Raw genomic sequence first — 20,568 nt, forward strand, 5'->3', positions numbered from 1 at the left:
CCTCTTGCGTATCCCCCACTCCCTTCGCCTCACCATTGGCAGCCATGCCTTCAGCCATCTAGGGCCTTGCATCTGGAATTCCCTCCCTAATCTTCTCTGCCTCTCCACTTCACTCTCCTCCTTTGAGACCTCCTTAAATCCTACCTCTTTGACGAAGATTTTATTCACCGTGCTAAATATCACCTTTTTTGGCTTTTTTTTTACCCTTGCATTTTAAAAATCAACACTATACGCAACAAATTTAATGAGCTTGGCCAAGAAGTCTACAATCCACCCACAATGGAATGCAACAAGGTCATCAGATTCAATCTGTTTGCGCTGAAGAAAAAAAGATTGAAAGAGTATATCACCAGGATATTCATCTTGAATTTTGACTGCTTTAAAAGGACAGGAGTATAAAATTAACAAACTTCAAGTAAAACTACAGATTAGAAAATCTTTTTCTTCAACCAATTAGTACGCCTGCAGAATAGATTTCAGTTGATTAAATCCTTGAAGAAAATGATGGGTAATTATCTGGTTTCAATTCATGCAATAACAATAGACAAAAATGACAGAGAATTGTGTTTCCAGTTCTGTTGAGACCACAGCATGTCCTCAGTAGGATGCGGCCAGTCAAGATTGAACAATGTCGAATGTAATTTTAGACAGGTGTCACGGTGCTTTCAGTTAACTACCTTCAGTGGTCAGGAAAAAAAAATTGGAACGGGAGTTTTACCTGTGACGATTCAACCTCCCCATGAAATTAAGTAAGTTGTCAAGGAAGCATAAGAGTACAAATTAGAGATGGTTTATTAAAAGAGGACGACTTGATGGACTGAATGTTTTTTTTTATTTCACACTTCCTTACATAATAACCTTTCACAACTTGCCAACATGATGTACATGACAGTACCTCTCCTATCCTCAGATTTCTGATGCTAGCAGTTTCCATTCACATGAAGTGCATTTTTTTTAAATTGTATTTTTGTGCTCATCAAAGGTGTCACTTTTTCCACTGTGTCACCCAATGTCAGCAGCAAGCTGACTTATTAAGAGCAGTTGAGACAGATGCAAAACAAAGCTGCTTTTCCTGTCTCAATGAGATAGCTTAACTCCAACCTCAGAAGAACATTCCTGTGCACCAATGTGAATTTTTCCACTTTAATTAGTCTTTCTAAATGGCATTCCCAATTTAGTTCCCAAATACGTTCTGTGGTTGGCAACTGAACTGTGATTTTAGAGAGTCCATACAGCCAGCAGAGTAAGGAGAAGTTCATCTCATCAATCTGGGCAGTCCCAGAAGTGATATGATATTGAGCTAACATAGTGTGCTGCCCAGATCCCAAAGTTGTCGTTAAATGCATCCCAACCATACAAAGTTTTCTGAAACAAGATCACATATGCCAGTGGTAACCTACTCACCAAAATGTGCTGCATACAAAAAGCACACAAATTTCATGCTGTACACTTTTTATTTTACTCCAGTGAGCTGTTGCTGAGAACTCAAATAAAAATATGGTTGGGAAGGTTGAAATTTCCCTGATTATTTAAAATAAAAATGCAGAGAAAACAATACCAACCAGCTTGCACGAGGATAAACTCTTTAGATTCCACACCTACACGGTTGCTAGCTGTACAGTTGTAGGGACCAAAGTCATTTTCTGAATCAGGTGTGACCTAGAGGAAGGATATGCAATCACATCAGTAATTAAATATAAACTGCACTGTAATTATCATGGACCACAGGGGTCAAAGTTACTTTTTTAACCTCCAATTTTCTCCCCATACTCCTCCTGTCCTGAAAGCATGCGGTGAGGGGTGGGGGGTGTTCAGCTTCACAGGCAATGGCAGTTCCCAATACCGTATCCAGGGAATGCTGATGGACTGTTTGGCCATTGTTTCACCCATGACAACTGAGCCCAATCGTTGAATAAGAATCAGAACCACGTATCCAAGGTCCAGTAATGACTATAAAATCACACCCTGGTTTTCAGGGCTTGCTATCAGTGTAATTTGCTTACCATAACTGGGTTTCTGGATAGACTGCCATGTGGATGGTAACCATTTCACTGTAGCCAGAAGAGGAATGCTTGCAATAACTTATGCATCCTGCTGAATTGTGCCTGTTTCTAGCTGATTACACAGTGACACTGAAAAGATTGGAGTCTCCATGCAGCATACAGTAGGATCTTGAGAATGGTTGGCATCCTCAACCCCATGTCCCCCTCCCCAAAAATACAACATTTTTAGCATACATCTTGCAATGATAGCTTTCTGTTTTAACACTCCTACCTGAAGGTAGTTGGTGGAACGTGTGCTATAGATCTTAATGCTGCTGTAGTTGGAGCTCGGCAGCTGTTGCCCATCTCTAAACCAGGTTACAAGAGCATGGGGATGAGCAAGAACCTCACAGGTGATATTTACAGGGTTTCCCTCCCAAGTGTAAACAGTCACAGTGCCCTGCAGCTTTGGTGCATCTGAGAATGAGAGAAACAGATTGGTAAGTTTTTTTTTAAGCACTGAAGCTTTTTGTGTCCCATCACTTAATAAAGTAAAACATTCTATATCTGATTTTCCACTCTGATTGGTGGTGACGGCGTGGAATGGGTGAGCGAGGGCCTAGAACACTGGTGGTGGTCCACATTGCGGGTGTGTGCCTGATTCACATCAGTGTACCATCTTCTGGATGGGCACTTTGGCTGGCCGGAAGACCCCTCATGTATGATGCGAGAGAGCTTCCTTTCAAAATTTAAAGGATTGGCGATTCATGTACGATAAGGTAAAGTGTGACCCTGCCCTAAATTATCCATTTGGAGTGGACAAGAAGAAAGCTGAATGTTTGATCGAGCTCTTCAAGGGGCAGATATCTCTTTCTGTAGATTTTAATTTTTCCATTTTCTCTTCAGTGCTTTTTTTTTGCTCATTTTTTAATATCCTGTGTTTCTGTATTTTTTAAACTTTCTATTACATATTTTTCAAAGTTTTTCCCAGAACATGTTAGTGTTGAAACAGGAACTGAAAATATGAAAAATCATTAGAAAGCTGACTGTAATTGAAGCATTTACAAGACTTCAGCATAATAAGAAGCACTTAAAAGAGAGGGAACATAGCAAGGCACTCAGACAGTACAAATTTTCACTGGAGCTCTGGGAGTAACAAGAGGTCTAAGTGCAAGTTGTGGAATCCTGAGACAGTCACCAAGTCATGTTAAAATTAATGACAGGGGTTAGTTGGAGCCAGTTGGAGAGCTGTACTACCTGCTGCAAGACCACCTGTAGCCAATCTACAATATTGGGACACAGTCAAAGCTACCACTGCCCTCAACTTTTCCATCTTCATCTCCTTCCAGGTTAAGAAAGGGATCATTCGCAGTATTAGCTGCCCCTACGTGTATCAAGCTGGTGATATGGTGGCCTTGGAAAAGGTTTAGAGGAGAGCGAAGAGAATGATTCCTAGCTTAAAGAACCGTAGATACTCAGATAGGCTTAAGGAGCTGGGTTTAATTACTTTTAGAGCAGCATAGAAATAGAGGCGATCTGATAGAGGTTTATAAAATAATGAAAGGGCTGGATAGCATGTCTATTGATAGATTATTCCAGTTTGACAGATTGGGGAGGACCAGGGGACATGCTTTTAAACTACGCAAGACTATGAATAGACTGGATTTTAGGCAGTTGTTCTTCTTCCAGCGAATAGTGAGCCTCTGAAATGCGATTCTGGCTGGTGCGGTGGGTCCTGACTTTTTTTCCTTCCCTCACGAGGGAGCTGGACTGGTTCTTGACTGGGGCAGAGATCGCATCATATAGAAGGTATGTGGTTTACAGATAACGTACGCACGGTCATTGCGATCTCTTGGACTGCTTTTGATTGCCTGAGAGGGTCAGAGAGGAATTTTCCAGGACATTTTTCCCCTTTATTAGCCCAGGGTTTTTCTCTTTTTTTTGCCTCTCCCAAGAGATGACCAGGCACTTCCTACCATGACTGCAAGGGGGAGGATAGAAAATGTCTGGTCAAGATGCTCCAGCCATCATGAGTGTGGGGCAGGTTTGATGAACCTATGGTCTTTCCTGTCTGTCATTTTCGTATGTCCGTTAGCAGAGGTTATATAAAAGATTTACTAAGATGATACCAGAAATGTAAGGCTTTAGTTATGAAGAGAAACTGGGTTCTTTTCAATAGAACAGAGGAGATCTCATGGAAGTGTTAAAAATCATAAGGGATTGGTGTGTAAGCGACTAGTGAGCATAATTTTAAGATTGTCAGCAAAAGAATGAAGGGAGAGATTAGGAGATTTTTTTTTATATACAGTGAGTTCTTGGGACATGGAATATCCTAACAGAATCAGTGGTGGAAGCAGAATCCATAAAGGCTTTAAAACAGAAGTGGATTTGGGACTAACTGGGTAGCCAAAAATGCATCTATTACTACGTTTTGTGAATTGGGTACATTTTTGACCTACACATTCCTACAAAACAATTCATATAAATTTGTCGCAATTTGTACTGATGTATGTGAATACTATGCTGCACAGAATTACTGGTCGTTCATGTATTATACAACCCATGGTTTACTTTCTGGAGCTCCACTACTGAATCAGCATACAGGCAGCTCGCCCGAATGAAGACTTCAATGTTGGCCTGTTTGCCTCACTGTCGGGGAGCACTCCTGCTCCTCCCGCTCCTCAGATGCAAATGATGTCATATACCTTCAGCTCTTACATGTTTATCATTATTATTAACCTGTAATCCACATCATACCATCTCTGCTCCACTTAGCATTCCTGCTGCACAATGCTAATGTCAAAAAATAAACATAAAATAAATTACTGATAATGTAATGGAAAGAAGAACAGGTGAACTCTAATCAAGCTTTGGTGTTGCAGTTTATATAGAAACATGCCACGTAACTTGTGACCAATTACCTCTTACATATAATATACACACACACACACACACACACACATCTATATACATGTGTATCTATATACATATATTATAGAGCTAATTTTAATTGGTAGAACCTGAGTGCAGCCAGTTTACTTATGTTTACATCAGTTTCCCTATAATGAAAAGGAGCAACAATAAATGTTTTTTTGTTAGTTTTTTTTGTGGTTGGCTAGATTTTGGCTAAAATAATTCTTGCTTTTAATTGTTAATGAAAATAAAACTTTGCTCACACTAATAATATTTAAAACTGCTGATACTTGCAAACATGTAATTGAAGCACTTTAAAGATCCAAATCCTAACTGCATCTCACATTCCGTCACAGAGTAAGTTTGTTTTATGATTGCCGTCTGAACAAAATTTAATCAAATCATACAGAAATTAGTGCATTAAATAATCTACATAATCAATCAGTGCTGTCAAGTATGATGAACTGAGCTTGAAGTCTAAATCAGCTATATTTAAAAAATAAGTAATTTCAAGAAATGATAACTGTATTAGGTATAACAATGTCTGATTAATTAAAGCAAATTTTAAAACAGACTGTAAGCACGTGCTTTTAAATTGATGATAATTTAGTTGTATTTAAGTCTACTCCAATGTTTGCATGTACCAAAGCTTACCGTGATGGTGCCTATATACTAGAAGTACATATCTGTTTCCAAAAGCCCCCTTATGTTAAGATAGGAGCCATGTTGTGTGTGTACAATGCATGTTACTGCTATCAAGGTATGATTGGACAAAATTAAGAACTGATGCTCCAAGACATACCATGTTCAACGGCAGACCATCTGCACTGGATAGGGCTATAGCAATTTGGAAATGTGTTAGGACTACTACAGAACTGTAGTAACAGACGGATGTCATAAAAAAGCAGCTACACACATGGGTGGAGAGACAACACAAAGGCAGATTTTATCACTCTTTAGGTTACCATGATACAGACCATGTATTGTGGCTGCCAACTGAACTTTCTGGAGAAGTATTAATGATATCTCTGTTCTCCTTGATCAAATTGGATCAGGACTATAGTGTACAGTTTCTGTTCAACTGCTTGTGGTCTAATGTCATCACATTGAAATAAAAACAGGATATATCTCCTTCAAAGAGTTACTTTCCAAAAATGTTTAATGCGTGCCAACTTCTACATGTGTACTTTCCTGCACCACATTAGCAATATTTATTGTTAGTGTCCCACATAGATCAGAAGTTACCGCTATATTAATTTCTTTAATTATATCCAAATTTAGATTGTAAAGTGAAATATGATTTGAAACTTCATTAGCAAGTACTGCAATTAAGCAAAGCATTGTAATTAAGCCAAGAAATTTTCTTTGTGCAGATAAATTAGAACATAGGCAATTAGATTCATATTGTAGTTTGCTGGACATAAAATCCAGATGTTCTCATTCACCAGTTATTTTAGTTACTTTGGTAAGGGTACAACAGAACTGATTTGTGCCTTTAAAGCAGAAAAACGCAATAAAAATTTATCATTTTTTTAAAATGTCACGCCAAAACTTTGAAGATCATAATATGAAATCCAATTGAGCTAAAGGGAGCACTCAAGGCATATTTTAATGGCTTTAGGCTACTGAACCTCATGAAATCAGCTTCATTTTGGTAGACTCTTTCTATATTCAAGTGGATGGAGTTACACTGGGAATACGGTGCAGTCTCAAGTGCGCTTTCTGCTGCAGTGTGATATAAGCAGTCGAACCTATTTATCTTAAACCTATAGTCACTGGAAAGGTTGTTTTAATAATCAGGAATCCACTTTGCTGAACTTTAAGCTCATCTTGATTTCAATGGAGCTTTGTGTTAGCTTATGGGGTCGAAATTGGTACATGTTGTGCCCGCATTTCGGGCGTAAAATAGGTGCAAAGCACACCCATTGAGCAGTTGAACGGCCTGTGCCTGAACTACGCAAGCATTGGTCCCACTGTCACAATCGTAGGGCCCAGTTTTTAAGCTGTCCTGGGTGGATGCCTAAAACAGGCGTCAGGCCCCTTGAATATGTAAATTTGGCAACAAATTTTGAAAATGGGCCTATTAGCAGGCGGCTGGCCTGCCCCGCTCAGGATTCTTCAGCGGCTGCCAAAGACAGGCAGGTGGAATCTTCTTTTTAAAATAAAGAAACGTTCCTGAAGAGCTGGAGGAGCAGGAGTGCTCCCCCGACAGCGAGGTAAGCAGGCCGACATTGAAGTCTTCACTCGGGTGAGCTGCCTGTACGCTGAAGCCTGGGGACCAATTTCCATTGATTCTCAAGCCTCTTAGTTTAAGTGCGCACTGGTTACGTAGCAATGAGTCTAGACCAAAATCTACCATGACTGTTAATGTCAACATGGCGATTTCCTATCTCAGGAGGCAATCAGATTCAAATCTAAGTGCTTTGCTAAAGGGAAATGGAAAATAAATGGGACATCACTCAGAATGCTCACAAACAACGTCTACTTGCACATTTAAGAGTAACGTTGACAGAAGCCCAACAGAAGACTTTGGGCTTTCTGATCTCTGGCACAGGGAACGATCTGTGGCAGCGAGAACATATGAATAGGGAGAAAAATTGGAAAGGGATTTTTGACCAATAAATTAATAAGAAATAAAAGCTATTGTAACCCATAGTGTATTTTTGAAAGGAAAAACAATACTGGTAAGAAATGCAGTGAATTGTTTTGTGTTCTATAGGAATCTGTTCAGTTCCACTCCTATGTTTATGACAGTTGCCCATCCAATTTTAAATCAGCAATCCAATAACTAATTCAAACGTTAACAAGCGGCATTCAAACTGCATTAAATTCTAACTTACACTGAACTTCGAGATACATAGACTCCGAGTCCTGGCCAATTGAATTTTTAGCTTTGCAGATGTATTCACCCGAATCTGTGTGCTGAATGTCCTTGAGAGTCAGGGAAGAAACTCTTGCATAGCTGTGAACTTCAATTCGTCCATCCATAGTCTGTCAGATAAAAAAGTATGATATTAAGTTAGAGAAATGTTTGTGTTGAAGCAGTGATCACATACTACAGGTTAACAACAGAAACTGATCCGTACAGGAAGCCCTCATTTCGCCTTTTTACATTTCTCTGCAGTAAGTTAGACCAGGATCTTATTCTATACAGAGTCATTACTTTCAATATAAAAAAAAGTTACATTGTTCAATTTAGCCTTTTTAACATGTTGCTTTTAAGTTCTGTAACATTAGTAAAGGCAAGCACTTTCCCCAGAAACATTTCGGATCATATTAAAGCACATTTTATTTTGGGCTATCTTTATATATATTGGAAAATACTAACATAACAATAAAGAATCTCTTGTGCCATTGCTGATGGTAAGTCAGAAGATACATCATTCTATAATGACTGAAGCACAATACCATGAAACTTCAATCAACAGTATCTTTTAAAATGCTGGTGTTTTGCTTCTCTCAACCTAAGAGTGAAGGAATTTTCCAGCTAGCTACTGTAACAGCTGCCTGTATAGTTGGCACATGCTATGCTTACCAACAATTTTGTCCAAATAGTACATTTTAAACAGTGAGCTTAACACTTCCTGACTGTATAGCTACTTGGTATAGTGACCAGTTGGAAACCCACATCAATGTTAGTCTGGCACAATGCAGGCATTTTAATATGTTGAGTAAAATTGGTATTGTCTCTGACTTTCTCTCTCATTCTCCTTTTGTGTGAGTCTCTCCTTAATTTATCTCCTGTATGTGTCTTTTTATCTTTCTCTTTCTTTACACGTCTTGCCTTTGTTTTATCTTGCACTCTATACCTCTCTCGCACAACTTTATTTCCTGTGGTGGTAACTGTACAAAATTAAGCACCTGGCTCAGGTTAAAAATTGTGGGCGTGTTCACCTGATTTCCTGATTTGCAATCCCAGTGTGTGAGCCTCTGTGCTGATTTCATAAAATCACCCCTTGTACATCTCACTTTCTCACACTCCATGGCTAGCTGTGAATCTCTGTCTGTATGTCCATCTCTCAGGCAACCTTTACTCTCCCAGCCAGCATGTCTCAGCCTCTTTTTCTGAAGTAAAAATAAGCACTTAAAAGAACTTTCCTGTCAAAACTTACCTCAAAGATGGTTCAAAAGTTCATGTTTGTGCTTGTTTTGAAGTGATTTGGAAAAACAAAATTTTGCACATCACATTGATGCTCTAACAAACTGCAGCATGAAGTGGAAACAACTAGATTCACATCCATAAGTCCTACATGATAAGTTCCCAATTTCAGTTGGGCTATCATGGGGAGGTAAAGAGTGGGCCGGGCAGGGGGCAAGTGCTTTTCCACACTGGGTTTAAACAGTTCATGTATTTTTATTTTAAACCACAGTACTTGGGCAGGAATTGGAAAAACAGTGAAACAATCAATCAGTTGGCTGTCACCTGCCTCATGAATGTGATATAGTAGCATTGATAAAAGCCCAGGAATAAGTCACTTGCCTACCTAGCCAACCACAATTAGTCTGTGCAGTGAGAAAACCAGAGTGCAAACAAGAGGGAAATAGTAACATCAAAAATTCTGAACAGCCATGAACAATTCCCAGGAATTGCTAAAGATATTTCAGAAATCTCCAAATCTAGGATGTTTAATTTCATTTCAAGTTCAAAAAGTTTTAAGGGAAACATATTAGCTGCTTAAATTTAAAATATTTTCTTGTGAATGGACCAGACAATATTACATGTAGTTTTGGAAGATGCAGGTACTTTGGTACTGCACATCTGATTTAATAACATACTTATTATTGTCTAGATATAGTTAAATTAAATAAGATGAAAGCCTAGCTGACGTTAGCAGCCAGCAGGAAAAGGTAAACATATTAATCAAACTGATAAGATTGATTATGAAATTGTGCTCGAAATATTATATAAACACTAAATAAAGTTTATGGCTGAAGTGGTAAAACTATAGCTCTGAAGTGGTCAAGCGATCTATTAGAATTCTGCAGACTGAGGGAACTTCTTTGGACCTTCTCTTGCTGTTAGTGGTAATCTGATAATCTGCCTTTATATTGTCCTCTCACAACTTCTTAATCATGCTAGGTACCAAATCCTGGATATATGAATATGTTCTCATACCCAGCCTCCAGGTAAAAAGCTATATCCTGCCAAAGTCAGGTAAAATAAGTCCAGCTCAAATGGTTAACAAGCACAGTTTTGTAACACTTTAAAAGAGCAATCGTTGGGACGGTGAGGAGGATGAGTAGGAAGGATTTAAACGGAATCATCACTAGAAAACAAATCAAAAGAAAACTGCAGCTTTGTTTGAAACTATCTTAAGGGATGTTGAAAGTAAGTACATTTCTTTGTATAAACACAGAATGAAAATAGGCCCAAGGCTAAATTGCCAAAATGAGGTCAGCAACACCCAAATGGCTAAACATTATTATAAAAAAATAATTATACAGAGAATCAAATGATGGTGAATTGTGAAAAGCATTCTGAAATCTGAACCAAAGAAGCCCACAGTACTCCAGATTTGACCAATCAGCCTAGCTCAGTCTTGTTCAATATGTTAGTCGCCAGTCATATGTGGTGAATTAGGAATCAAGATGTAGCTAATTGCATTGCTAATTAGTAAATAAAAATGAGTAAGAAAGTGTTATTGGGCATATGATTTCAATATTCATATTCGCACAGTGTATGCATTTGTGCTTTAATCTTTTTCCTGCGTTTGTTGGTAAAATGGTACGGCAAAACCAGAGCGTGCAAGTGTTTTTTGACTGTTGCGAGTACTCTACCTCCTTGGTTAATGAATGCTGACAGATGTTTGTTAAGTAAATATACACGTGAAGCGAGAGTGTATGTCAGGTGTTTTGATCCCTCACGATTGATTCCATTCCCCTCCTTGGCCACATCTCTGCCCCTGCCTCAGCTTATCTGCTGCTGAAACCCTCATCCATTTTGTTACCTCCAAACTCAACTATTTCAATGCTCTCCTGGCCGGCCTCCCACCTTCCACCATCCATAAACTTGAGCTTATACAAAACTCTGCTGCCCATATTCTAACTCGCACCAAATCCCACTCACTCATCATCCCTGTGCTCGCTGACTTACATTGGCTCTCAGTCCACCAACGCCTCAATTTTAAAATTCTAATCCTCGAATTAAAAATCTCTGTGGTCTTGCCCCTCCCCATCTCTATAACCTTCTCCAGCCCTATAACCCTCCAAAAACTTTGTGTTCCTCCAAATCTGGACTCTTGGGCATCACCCACTCGCTTTGACCCACCATTGGTGGCCATGCCTTCAGTTGTCTAGACAGTAAGCTCTAGAATTCCCTCCCTAAACCCCTCTGCCTTTCCACTGCTCTTTTCTCCTCATGATGCTCCTGAAAACCTACCTCTTTTAGTCACCTGTCGTAATATCGCCGTCTGTGGCTCGGTGTCAATTTTTTTCTCATTAAGCTCCTGCGAAGCGCCTTCTGACATTTTCCTATGTTAAAGGCACTATATAAATGCAAGTTGTTGTTGTGCTAAAACGGTGTTGCCATAGCCACACTGTGGCAAGTCAACGATTTCTATTGGACAACACTGGCCTAGCTTACTACTAAAACTTGGAGGGATATATCTGTTACTAGGGCTGGGATTCCTTCCACTCAGCTCAAAATAACCTTGCAAGCCAATGCCCTAACAGATCGGATGATCCTGGCTGGACATGTAGCAGGAAGCTTATTAGTGCTCTGTGTTGGTGGGCCACATAGCTTCAGCAGATTGAACTGCAGAAATACCCGTGTGCACTTGGGATCCCTAAGCCCTGGCTTTCTCAACGTGTGCCTGAACTGTTAAGTACAATGTGTCCCTACAGGGAAAGAATGTACATTCCACATTAGGAAAACAGAAACTGTGTGTAGATTTCTCAGTAGCTCGATTTGGAGGCTATTTGGTGGTGGTTCTCAGACACCCGATTGACAATAAAAAAACCTTCAATTTTTATTTCCCAGTTTTTCCACTTTCACCTGTCCACACCAGAGAGATAGGCAATATTGACTAATCACCACTGGATAAAAAATCAGATTACATTGGGAAACAAACTTTAGAAAATCTGCAGTCCTGGCAAAAAATACCAATTTATTTTATTAAATGGAAACGAAACAGTACCAGAGTTAGTACTGAAATCTGAAAATACAATTTTTTGACCCAATAGCCACCTCCCAATAAATTCAATGGGGTTGAAATTGGTCCTCGTTGCTCCTGGATGACTAATTTTCCAGGGCTATGCCCTACACCCCATAGACGCTTGAAAAACGCCAATACCATTTTGGCCTCGGACAATTTTCAAACATCTGAGGCAGCCACCTAAAACAGGCGTTGGGCCTCTTCCATATCCTAATGAAGGGGCAATCGCCTGTTTTAGGACCCCTCAGAAATTGGGCTGCTCTGAGCAGACCTGCTGCCTGGCGTACTCTGCACAGACATTCTGGCATGGATGCCACCTAGCAAGCAGCCGCCACCAAAAAGGTAAGTTCATTTTCTATTTGATGTGGAGCCATCTGAGGGCTGCTGCCAGCTCACAATCGGCCCCCTTCTCCTTAGGGGAGAAAAGGAAGTGGGGGGGAAGTGGAAGGAGGGTGGAATTGGAGAAGAGGAGTGGTGAAAGGGTGAGAGGAGAGAAGATGACGAGAGCTAGGGGGAAGAGGAGAGGGGAGAGAGGAAAGAGAAGAGAGGAAAGAGGAGAGGTGGAACAGTGCTACTTGGTTCATTTTAAATTCTCAGTGGGGGGAATGGGGTGGTTCACAGATCTTTTTGATGCTTAGTGGCGTGGAGCAAGAAGGAATGTTCTGATTATCAGTTTGGAGGTGGAGTGAATTTTTATTTCACAGTCTATTTTAATGCTTTGCGTGTGGTTGCACAATACGTATTGATGCTCAGTTTGGGGGTACCAATGATCGGGTTTTCAGTGCCATTCTAATCCTGCCTAGACAGAACTCAAAATGCTTAATGGGCATTGGGGCAATTTTTGGGGAAAACATAAATGAGGGGTTGACTACATGGTATGGTACTTTGACAGACAAATTTCACAGCAGGCTATTAATGGTGCACTGAAGATCCCAAATGGTGAATTTTCAATGAGACTGAGACTGATAAATTTATGCTGCTCGTGTGAATCACACAGGACTTCAAAGGAAGTTTCTGCACCAAAAGAACATTACATTGGACAAGAGGTCTGAAAAAGGAGACAAAAGATGTCTAACTGTGCTAAGTGCAGTTTCTTTCACACGAGGGTGACTGCTTACAGAAGAAAAAGGAGAAACAAATACGACAACAAAGGATTCCAAGAGTGAACGGTGGAGTTAAGGGTTAGTATAACGGCCTGTCATGTAACGTTAGTTAAGCTGCACTGTACTTAATGGATTACACTATGTCATCCTCTCAACATCATCTACAGGTCCAATGCCAATGGAATGTTGTGAACTCTCACTGCTTTATACACACACATATACATATAGATAGTAAGTATAAGAGTATGAAATATTTACAGGATACTTTTTCAGAAAATTATGTCCCTTTAATTGTGCCCTATGCCATAAAGTGCAGATTATATTTTATTTTAATATTGGACCATCAACATCAGATGTCCACTGTGCCATTTGACATCTAACATCATTCACCCGCTTTTCTTCATCATTGCCCCTTTGCCTTTAAAGTTCACTTACTCAACATGAACCATTATTTTCACAAAAGGAAAAAAGAGGACTGAGTACCTTAGATATTAAATAAAATGCTGGATAGCGGAGGGAGTCAACGAGTTACAGATGTTTCTGGGCCAGTTATAGTTATTGACCAAAAAAAAAGCAGAAGAAATAAAGAAAAAGTGAAGCTAAATATTATGCTCTTTAAGGCACATACTCACCACAGCAGCAGTAAATAACGCTTTGGGAGGCCAGGACCAAATTGACAGTGTTATCCCCAGATTTATGCGTTCTGAAAGTGTAGCTGTTGAAGTGAAGCTGCAGGAAAAGGATTCTGAAATCTCTTCTGACAACATTTTGGAATTTTGCCCATTATAGTTTGCATTTTGATGCAGTTTGTCATGAAGTAATCTTATCAAAATTTGTGTTTACTTCTGACCATTTTCTAACATGTCGTTTCTTTATCAAGTACCAATCTACAGGCACATCAGCAGGTAGGAGCTCAATGTAAAGCACTTTAGGTTGTCCAGGCATCTGAACCAGAGGAGAACACCGCAAGAATATGGATACACAGTTCTGTAATGCTTTTATTTCCAACAGTAACCTAATATGAAAGCTAGTGAAATTGAAATGACTGTGACTGAACTGTACAACTGTGTTTTGCTGCTCCCCTGCTATAGGTCACTGTGCAGTGACATGAACAGTGGGAAGGTTAATTAAAAATCTGTCTGGGTTCACCCATGTAGACTGATCATTTTGTTTTCCACACTCAGGTTGCAGTCCGGCCTCACTGAGTTGAATGGAAGGTCTTATCATACAGATAGCTTTTACACTTTGAAATTACACTGCCCTCAACTTTCTGTTGCTGTACACATGAACCATGAATCAGTAATTACATAACATACAATTTCGATATTTTTAGTGTGCAGAGACCCCTTTGTTTTTTTTAATTTTTCCACCATTTTTGTAAAAGTGTTCACACAAATGTAAAAAAAACTGTAAAATAATTTAATATACTTAACCTCATCCGCAAGGTTCAACTTTCAGCACATGCATTTAACCAATTCTTATTTCTTTAACTTGTTGCTATTTTGCTCAGTTTTCACTAAAACCATTTCAATTTTATAGGTTTTAAATTATAATTCAGTCTAAACATTAAACATGAGAAAGCTTAGATTTCAGCATTTCTGGTTACTTGACTTTGCTAATGTTCCTAAGTCTAATTATGCTTTTAACCAAGTCAGTTGCTAAGTTTAAGTTATGTTACTGATGTTTCTATCTTCAACTTTCCATCATGTTTTAACTCACAATCTGCCCTATTTCCACAAAGGAGACCCTTGCTATGGGATTTGGTCCTGGTTGGTGGGGAGGTAAACATGGTGCTCCTGGGGGGTGCGTTAATTTTTAACTGTTAGGTATAGAGCTCCTCAGGTATTTAAAGGGATGCTTAAGGTTGTCTGTTTATATTGGCTCCTTTAGACCAGTTGTGGAAGTCATATTTGCTCAAAAGTAGAATAACTGGGCATTTTAAACAACACACTAAGTGCTTAAAAGCAAATTCATAGGTGAGTTGCTGGGAAGGAGTCGATGGTTACTAGAGATCACTCTTTCGGTGTATAGTTGATAATTTAGGCCCTCTAGGTCACTTATATGCTGCTATCAGTGGAAATTTTCGTAATAGCATGAAAGCTGTTTACAGTTCTTTTGTCCACAAAGTTTCTGAATAAACTTAGATATAAAGAGATCAAAAAAGAGTGACAGTAGCCAATGTTTTATTCAGAAAGTATTTGGAAACCCTGTTTCCCCACCCTTACAGTGACAATTACAATCACACTTTTAAACCTTTGATCTTGTATGTTATGTAGTCTAATTATGTTCCTAAGTCTAATTATGATGTGGAGATGCCGGTGATGGACCATTTACCTGAGGAAGGAGGAAGCCTCCGAAAGCTTGTGAAGTTAAAATAAAATTGCTGGACTATAACTTGGTGTTGTAAAATTGTTTACAATAAGTCTAATTATGCTTTACCCAAGTCAGTTGCTAAGTTTAAGTTATGTTACTGATGTTATGTTTGACCTTATCAAACAAATGCTGACTGCACACAAATGTGTCACACTCAATGACAATGAAAAGAACCACTACAAATTTGGTAGTTCTTAATGTTGTTTGAAGCCATCACATTAGATAAGATCACATATAGACTGCCCCTTGAAATTTTAACTAATAGACGATCTTTGACGATGTTCTTGCAGAGCTCCAGCTAGCACACTTATCCGGGTATAGAAGCTAAATACTGGCAATAAAGGATATGTTCTGTCACTTAAAACGTAGCAGAAAGTGAGCTGCCCTAAGCTGTCAGAGAGGGAGGCAGGAATGAGCTTGCAGGGAGTGCACTCCTGTCTGCGAGGAGGCTGAAAGAATTTAACTGCCAAAAGGATAACCAGATGTCAGCAACTCCCCATTCTCATCAGTCCCCACCTGCAATGATGAGTGAAAGTAATGTTGGTGCAGATGCTAATTAAAAGAAACCGACATTGGGGAGGGGATCCATTTTCTTCACTTTTTCTTTGCTCAAATCCACTTTATTTTCTAGAGGTGAGGAGAAGCAAATCATACCAGCTGCCCATCATGTCCACATAATTCTTATATTCATAACAGATGGTGATGGTGCATGGCTTTTTTTGTGCGCTGATGGAAGACATGTATTCACTTGAAAGATGCAACTAATGCCTGCTAGTTAACTCAAGCACTGTCTAATGGTTTTATTACATTAAAGGTCTATATAAAAGCACGTCCTTATTTCTTCCCCTGGAATATCAAAAATTTCCAATTTATCCTGAAAATATTTGGATATCCCTGCTGCTCTCCTGCCTTTTCTGTCTCCTGAAAATCCTCCACCCCTGCATACTGAATTCATTCCCATCTCTTGAAGTTACCCATTTTTTAATAATCTCTGTAAAGTGATATACATGACAGCTAAATGATGATAGATGGTAACAGCTAGCCTGCCTTATCTCTAAAAATATCTCTATTGTTTGCACAGATCTAACCACCACCATGCACGGAAAACCGTTTGTTTCATTAACAGAATCAAAGAATTTTTTAGCTCAACTTCATAAAGAACTAAAGTAGTCTTTTTTTGGGGGGTAGTCCTAGTTTTCTTCAATTAATGCAAGAATTAGTCATTATTACTGCATAAAATTGTCACAGAATGGTTTTCATTCGAATCCCTTCCTTTAAGCTCAAGCCATTACTGTGGAACAATTTTAGTGAGATTTAATTTTCATTGTATTTTAATTGTTGTTTTTATTGAATTTTAATTTCATTGAGTAATAGAGTTAGCAGCAAACTGCTGAGAAAATTTCAATGAAATTTTAATTTTGCATTTTTACTATTGAAAAGAGCAAACTTAAAGTCTCCACAGATATAAAGTGTTAGAGTAATTTGGGTGCTTTCAGAATTATGCCAATAAAGACATTTAGGCATTTCAATTTTGAAAAAAGTTGCCCTACATTTTAATGAACATTATAAGTGTATGCAATTTTTTTAATACACTTCAGGAAACCTACTTTTTCTCCTCATTACTCCATCAAATAAAATTTCACACTTCAAGATAAGCATACATTAGGGATTGTTTTATAAGGCCATGATAAAAATAACTTCTTTTCTCATTTAGTGCACCCAGTGACGGCATCAAGAGGTCCCACATCAGTTGGCTGAGCAGGTTACATATAGTTTATTCAGCAATGTGTTTCCTCCCCATCAAAAAAAAATCCTGCACAGCTCTATTGTAACATTTCTTTATCCCATGTCATCTATCTTTGTGGCCTCTTGGAGTGGCCTTGCTATCTTTGAATCACATTATGAGTAGTTTCCGGTCAAGTTTTAGCATAGCTAATCACAAATAAATCTCATCATCAGTATTTCTAACTTTATGCTACAGGATAAAAGGTTCTTATAATTTTGCTCATGCCTAGTTTTATGCTGTGGACTCATGTACTAAACTGATGTGAGACTGTCCAAACTAACTTCACTTCAGATCCATAAATCCTTCAATTAGCCATCAATTGAAGAATTTAATCCCCTCAGTCTCGGTGAGATTCTAACCAAGTGTAATTGTCACCTGTGGGTACCAGTGACCTTAGAGTTTATTCTGTGTTATGAAATGCTCAGAGCCCACCCGCTCCGCCACATTACCACCCAAGCAGTAAATTACTCTAAAAGAGGCCCCTCATGCAGGACATGCTCACACAAATAAGATCAGTTCTTTCGCATGGGCATGGTCTGGCTTTAGTTACTACCTTGTACACGGACAGCAAAACTTGCCCTCATTTACAAAAGAACTCCAAACCCCACCTCGGACCCTTACCAGCATATATGCCAAACTAACCAGATGGAATAACTAGTCCTTATTTCTCCTGGGTAGCGTGAATACAATTTAAATGAATATTTTTCCCCACCTCCTCTACCTATTTCAATGGCATTCTATATGTGTCAATGCATTCCTCTCGCAAGTACCATGCAATGAAAAAGTACAATGGCTTCACAAAATGTATGTGTGAACACACACTCTTGAGAATTCAACACAAAAAAAAATAATATTGATTTTTATTGTATTTTTAGCTACATGTCTAGCACATTTCATCCAAAAATCAAAATACCTGTTGTAATACACTGAACTCATCAGATCCACAGTAGGATAAAGGGGAACAAAGAAATGTGACAATATGATAAACATTCTGAAGAGCTCTTAGCAGTCATCCTTCGAAGGTCGTAGCTTGTGGTAACAGCAACCAACAACATCTTGCCTAACTGCCTACTTTGTGCCACCGCAAGCCAAACAACATCCAATTTGGCAATGTTATGTTACTCACTCAATGGAAGTTCCTGAAAGTGAAGGAACGGGAACATTTGAAATGTATGAGTCTGCACAACAGTGTTAAGTACAGAAGGTTCTTCCAAGTACCTCCATACAGTTCTCCCGAAATAGCAGTAAGAACTCCCATTTCAAAAAGCAAAGGGTACCCAGTTTTACAGCTGTAACAAACAAGACGACCAGCTGCACAATACTCAAAGCTCGCTGTCATCAGAATACATGACTAACAAACAGCACCGAGGAACAACTGGAAAGACTTCCCAAGTTCGCAATACAACAGCCTGTTCGCACATATCTCATTAGATACTGGCTCTTAGTGAGGATCTGCAATCATAGCTAAAAGCCCAAGAGCTTCTACATGGTTCCTCAAAAGGCTTTAAATTATGCTATCCAGATAAAAGAGAGGGCACAAGGTCAAACAACCTGAAACCGGTATCTCAATCTTCCAACGGGTGGTGCGAAAGGAGGAAGAGTTAAAGAAAGAGAAGTGAGCAGAGTATAATGCCTTGTTTCCTTCGTCTTCCTTCTCCAATTTCAACGTATCTCTGATGTGTGTGATGTAAATTACAAAGTAGTTTATTTTCTGTTAACTTGGAGGGTTTTCCTGACTGACTCCCAAACCTGTTGCATGCCCTACATAAGAACAGATAATGTGGTACAAATACTGTAGCCGCCAGAACAAGGGGCAGCAATGCCCCCAAATTACTACAAAGTCAGCCTTCACTTTTATTATTCTGGGCAAGGACTTCAACTTGCTGGGTTTCCAATTTGATGATTTATTCTATTTTGATAAGCGTAATCCAATGGGCTGTACCATAACCACACAGCTTTCAGGGTATTAGCACTTTACTGGAAAGGGCTGAGATGAAAGGTCGGGTCGAACATCATACACTTCCCGAGGTAAGATAGTGGCACTTTGTTCTGCCAGACATAAGAAATTAAGGTCTACTACAAGTTCTTGCTACTTACAGACGCAACTGGCAGTGGTTGTTTTAGTACTAATGAGTGCCAGCAGGATAGAGGCAGGAACCACCAATAACATTGGTATTGGAGCACCTACAAATAGTCACATGGGTTCTCAAGTTTACAAACAAATACGTACTGTGTCAGACTGACAGCAGTTGTGAAAATAATTGGCAGATAGGATTACTGTTCTCCATTGTTAATGGTTCAAAAATGAGTCCAAACACATCCCAACTGAACACAGTGGGTCAGAAATCGCTCCCGAAATTACAGAGGAGCCCAACAGCACTCTCAGTTTTTAGTGGTGAATTGAAGGAGCAAGTTCCCACGTTTGCATACGCGCAGTAAAATGCAGAAATCGTGAACTTGCTCCTAGTGGTTCGCCGGCGATATGACAGCTTCGAATTAAAGGGACATCGAACGCTGCAATCAGAGAAATCATTGAGAAAGTGGAAACTTGCTCATCTGCCCAGCTGGAAAGTAATTAATTACGCCACCAAAGAGGTACGCTTAAAAAGCAAGACTAAACTAAGTTTTAAAAGTTAGTTCTTAATGACTTCCAAACAACTAAAAATTAACTTTTAAAAATGTGGGGTCTCATATTATTCCATATTTTAATGGTTTCTGATCATTAATAAAACTTTTTAAAATTTTTTTTAAATTTTCATGCTCTCATAAATGATTTGCTAACCAGTGATAACCATCTTCCATAATTAACTATATTTTCATCATCAACTTTTTGACAGCAAGAAAAAAAGTGAGGATTGAGCAAAGACAAAGGAAGAAATAGAGCAAAACAGAAATTAATTTTCAATACTTATTTAAAAATATTAAAATTTAACAAAGTAGCATGACTTATATTTTGCTGAATTTTATCTCTTTACAGTAAGCAAATATTAATGAAAATACTCACTACCTTACAAAGGTGGACTATTCCAATATGCAGAGCAGATGTCTAACAAACAACTGTCTTACCTCAGCATCTTTAATTCCTTCATACAGCAAGATAGCTCAGCATACAGGATTACATAAAGACAAAGGAAGAGAAATTCAACTCACACCGGTTTCTGAAGCAAGCTCCGCCAATTTACTGACCAATTTCGATCAGGGTCGTACAACTAGTATTAGGACCCAAATTTGTATATGTATGGTGCCTCATGCCTGTT

The 20,568-nt window shown here is 38.9% G+C and overlaps 1 protein-coding gene across 8 annotated transcripts in view; it reads right to left on the bottom strand.

Annotated features, from left to right (window-relative positions):
• Nucleotides 1-20,568, bottom strand: part of LOC137301486 (neural cell adhesion molecule 1-like) — a 441,173-nt gene that overhangs the window by 105,514 nt on the left and 315,091 nt on the right. For all 8 annotated transcript variants that reach the window (XM_067971002.1, XM_067970999.1, XM_067970998.1 and 5 more), the window contains 3 exons: nt 7,736-7,886; nt 2,275-2,459; nt 1,563-1,659 (listed from right to left, as the gene is read on the bottom strand). In XM_067971002.1, the coding sequence (XP_067827103.1) occupies nt 1,563-1,659; nt 2,275-2,459; nt 7,736-7,886 (433 nt within the window). The remainder of the gene's footprint in view (nt 1-1,562; nt 1,660-2,274; nt 2,460-7,735; nt 7,887-20,568) is intronic.

The sequence above is a fragment of the Heptranchias perlo genome, chromosome 33, assembly GCF_035084215.1.
Source record: "Heptranchias perlo isolate sHepPer1 chromosome 33, sHepPer1.hap1, whole genome shotgun sequence".
NCBI lineage: Eukaryota > Metazoa > Chordata > Chondrichthyes > Hexanchiformes > Hexanchidae > Heptranchias > Heptranchias perlo.